Source organism: Naumovozyma dairenensis, chromosome 7 (genome assembly GCF_000227115.2).
Source record: "Naumovozyma dairenensis CBS 421 chromosome 7, complete genome".
NCBI classification, from domain to species: domain Eukaryota; kingdom Fungi; phylum Ascomycota; class Saccharomycetes; order Saccharomycetales; family Saccharomycetaceae; genus Naumovozyma; species Naumovozyma dairenensis.
Genome location: NC_016485.2, coordinates 534,025 through 536,852, shown reverse-complemented (window position 1 = coordinate 536,852; position 2,828 = coordinate 534,025). Strand labels below are relative to the sequence as shown.

Genomic DNA, 2,828 nt, shown 5'->3' with positions numbered 1-2,828 from the left:
ATAGATGTGCCGTTTAGTTAGAGCCTTAGACAGTCAATGAAATTCTTTTTAAAGAACAACTTGTAAGTTACCATTTCCGAGCTTAATATGCTCTTAATTTCATTCCGTAAAACACCATTGAAGGTTGATTGCCCCATATCCGTAGTTGGAATATCATCTAATCTTTCGAGTTCCGTATCCACGTTACCTTCGGCTATTTCTTTAAACATTCCCATTTTTTATCGCTAAATCAACAAACATATTTTCGATGTTCAATGGAGAGCACTTCTTCACCATGCCATAATGAAAGTGAAAGAAAGATGCTAAACTGATGGAAGGGTAAAGTTCAAAAGAAGCCTTAATATATTTATCGCTTTTGTCAAATACAGGGGAAAGGTGACCTCGTTTTCACTTAGAAAAAGTGTAAGTTTATCTTCTAAATTTCTGACATGTTTTATTAATAACAAGTAAGTGTGGAGTGTAGCAGAGAGACATTGCCTCTTTCCTTTCAAGTAGCTTCGTAATAGCAGCTAGTGGAGATAAAGCCTCGTAAAGTAGTCCAATGCCAACAATATCCTCTTCAACTATGAAATTATTAATCCTAGTTGTTTTCGGTTTGGTTCGATGAATTCATAATTTTGGATTTATTTTTAATGAAGAACCCCCTATGAAAAACTTAACGTGCCAACGGATAGCTTGGAAAACTGGGAACTGAGAACCAACAATTTTTTTGAATAGATTATAACCAGCTTTCGATCTTCTAACCTCAACCGAAAATTTAATCAATTTGGCTAATGAGTTTGGTGTAACGTTTTAATAAGGGACCATCATTAAATCAGATATCTTAAATTTGTGGAAGGGAGAGGGAGACCTATATTCGTCAGACTTCATTATTGTGTCTCCCAAATGTTCATAGTTTTTCATTTTTTCCTGTTCTTCTTTCGAAATCTCCTGATTACGAATTGTGGTAACTGACTCTTCAACATCCTCAATAATATCTTCTTGTTCGTCAATAGCAAGATCTTCACCGTCTGTTTCACTTTCTAATTCAGGACTAACCTCTTCATTATCGTTCTCTTCTTTAAGGTATCGATTAATTTCATCATCTAAAACGCCACTGAATGCGCACGTTATTGCGTTAATGAAGTCATTTGTAAATAATGCCAACTGGTGAGCTAGGCAGCCAATAGATTCTCTAAAGTTGACACACATGTGGTCTTTCTTAAGTACATTGCCTGCACCAAGAACCTGAGAGCAATTATCCGTAGTAACCGAGCTTAGCAACCCATGAGCTTTATATTTCTCGATGGTGGATTGTAGCAAAACAGAATGCCTTGCCTTTGATTTATTCTTAACACTGAAGAGATCAACAGTTAAGGCAATATTTTTTACACCCTTACCAACCATATTGAAAGTAACTGATGAATACTCATTTTTACTGTTAGACAACCAATCATCAGATTCCATCCCAATGAATATCGATCCAGCAGCTTTCAATTCTTGAAACTTCATTTTTATAGTGGATTTGAATTGAAGGCTTAGAACAATATCAGTGTCAAGAATATATTTTGACATCTCCATAATCCCATCCTTAAAATACTCCGAGAATAACGCACCAAGTTGGATGGTTGTACTACTGACATTTTTACGGTGCCAGCTATTTGAATACCCAGTAATGTGTCGTCGGAACCCATTTTGATCAACGGATTATCGACCAAAGAATAAGAAGATTTAAAACAAACAGCCAGCAGAATTCCATTTTCGAAAGGGATGACTTTCATATCATCCTTAGTTAGAAATGTTCTAAGCGTACTCTCAGGTTGAGAACAGATAGGCAACTTTATTTGTTTTAATTTGGGCTAAAATTATACGTTTTTGAAGATCGGGGCTGATTAAGGATATTTAGCGTCACTTTAAAATACCTTTGAATTATTAAGGAGCAGACAAAGAGAGGAGTTCAAAACAATAACGGGCCCATATATGCTTAAAGTTGTGTAGTTTGTCACAGGTTTGTTCTAAAAAAGGCCCAGAGTCTTGAAAATATCAAAATTTAGTTGGTATTATATTATTGTTAACTTGAAGCGCAGTTGAGCAAGCTTTATGGAAATGTGTTGAATAGAAGTTAAGAAGGTGGAATACTAGTATTGCCACACGGTCAAATAGAATATTCTATAGTGACCATATATATATATATATACTTTATACTGCCACATCCAGATTTCTATATAAATGGGGGTAGTGAGTGCCTGGGGAATAGAAAGGTCCATAATTTACAAAACGATTATGGGCGATTTGCCCTTTAGGTAATCCTATAGAAGATTATCACTAATGAAGGAATGTATCAGGTATTGGATAAGTAAAAGTAAAATAGCTGTATTGATTAGAAGGTATGGATCTTATTACGTAATATACACAATAATTTTGATTAGGAGAGAGTCTTTGCAGAAACCTAGTATTAGATGATACATAGAATAAAAAATAAAACTACTCTACTGTATTCTATATTGTTTTATAGAACAATCTTGTTTGTATAACCATTCTATCGACGTTTTCTATTGTTGTTAATGATGTTGCATGTCATTCTATCGAATACATCAAGTTAGTGCATATGTGAGAATGCTGAAGAATGAGGTAGTCGATAACGGTAGAACTATCTATGTTCTAAAATTGGTTTTCAGTTCTGCTTTATCCCTCCAAATTAAATCTTGTTTTTGATATAACTACTAGAACTTATATATAAACTATATTAGCACAAATATACTAAAGGTAAAGTTAAAATCTAACCGTACTCTTATTTATATCAACGTTTCTAGTTAAATCTGTTAACATTGACTTTTATTGCTAAGGTA

At 34.1% G+C, this 2,828-nt stretch overlaps 1 protein-coding gene across 1 annotated transcript; it reads right to left on the bottom strand.

Annotated features, from left to right (window-relative positions):
- Window positions 1–792: 792 nt before the first annotated feature.
- On the bottom strand, window positions 793–1,560 carry NDAI0G02340 (uncharacterized protein; the record flags this gene model as incomplete). Its single annotated transcript, XM_003671204.2, has 1 exon — window positions 793–1,560. One exon carries the CDS (start codon window positions 1,558–1,560, stop codon window positions 793–795), a length of 768 nt encoding a protein of 255 aa, XP_003671252.2.
- Between the last annotated feature and the right edge of the window lie 1,268 nt (window positions 1,561–2,828).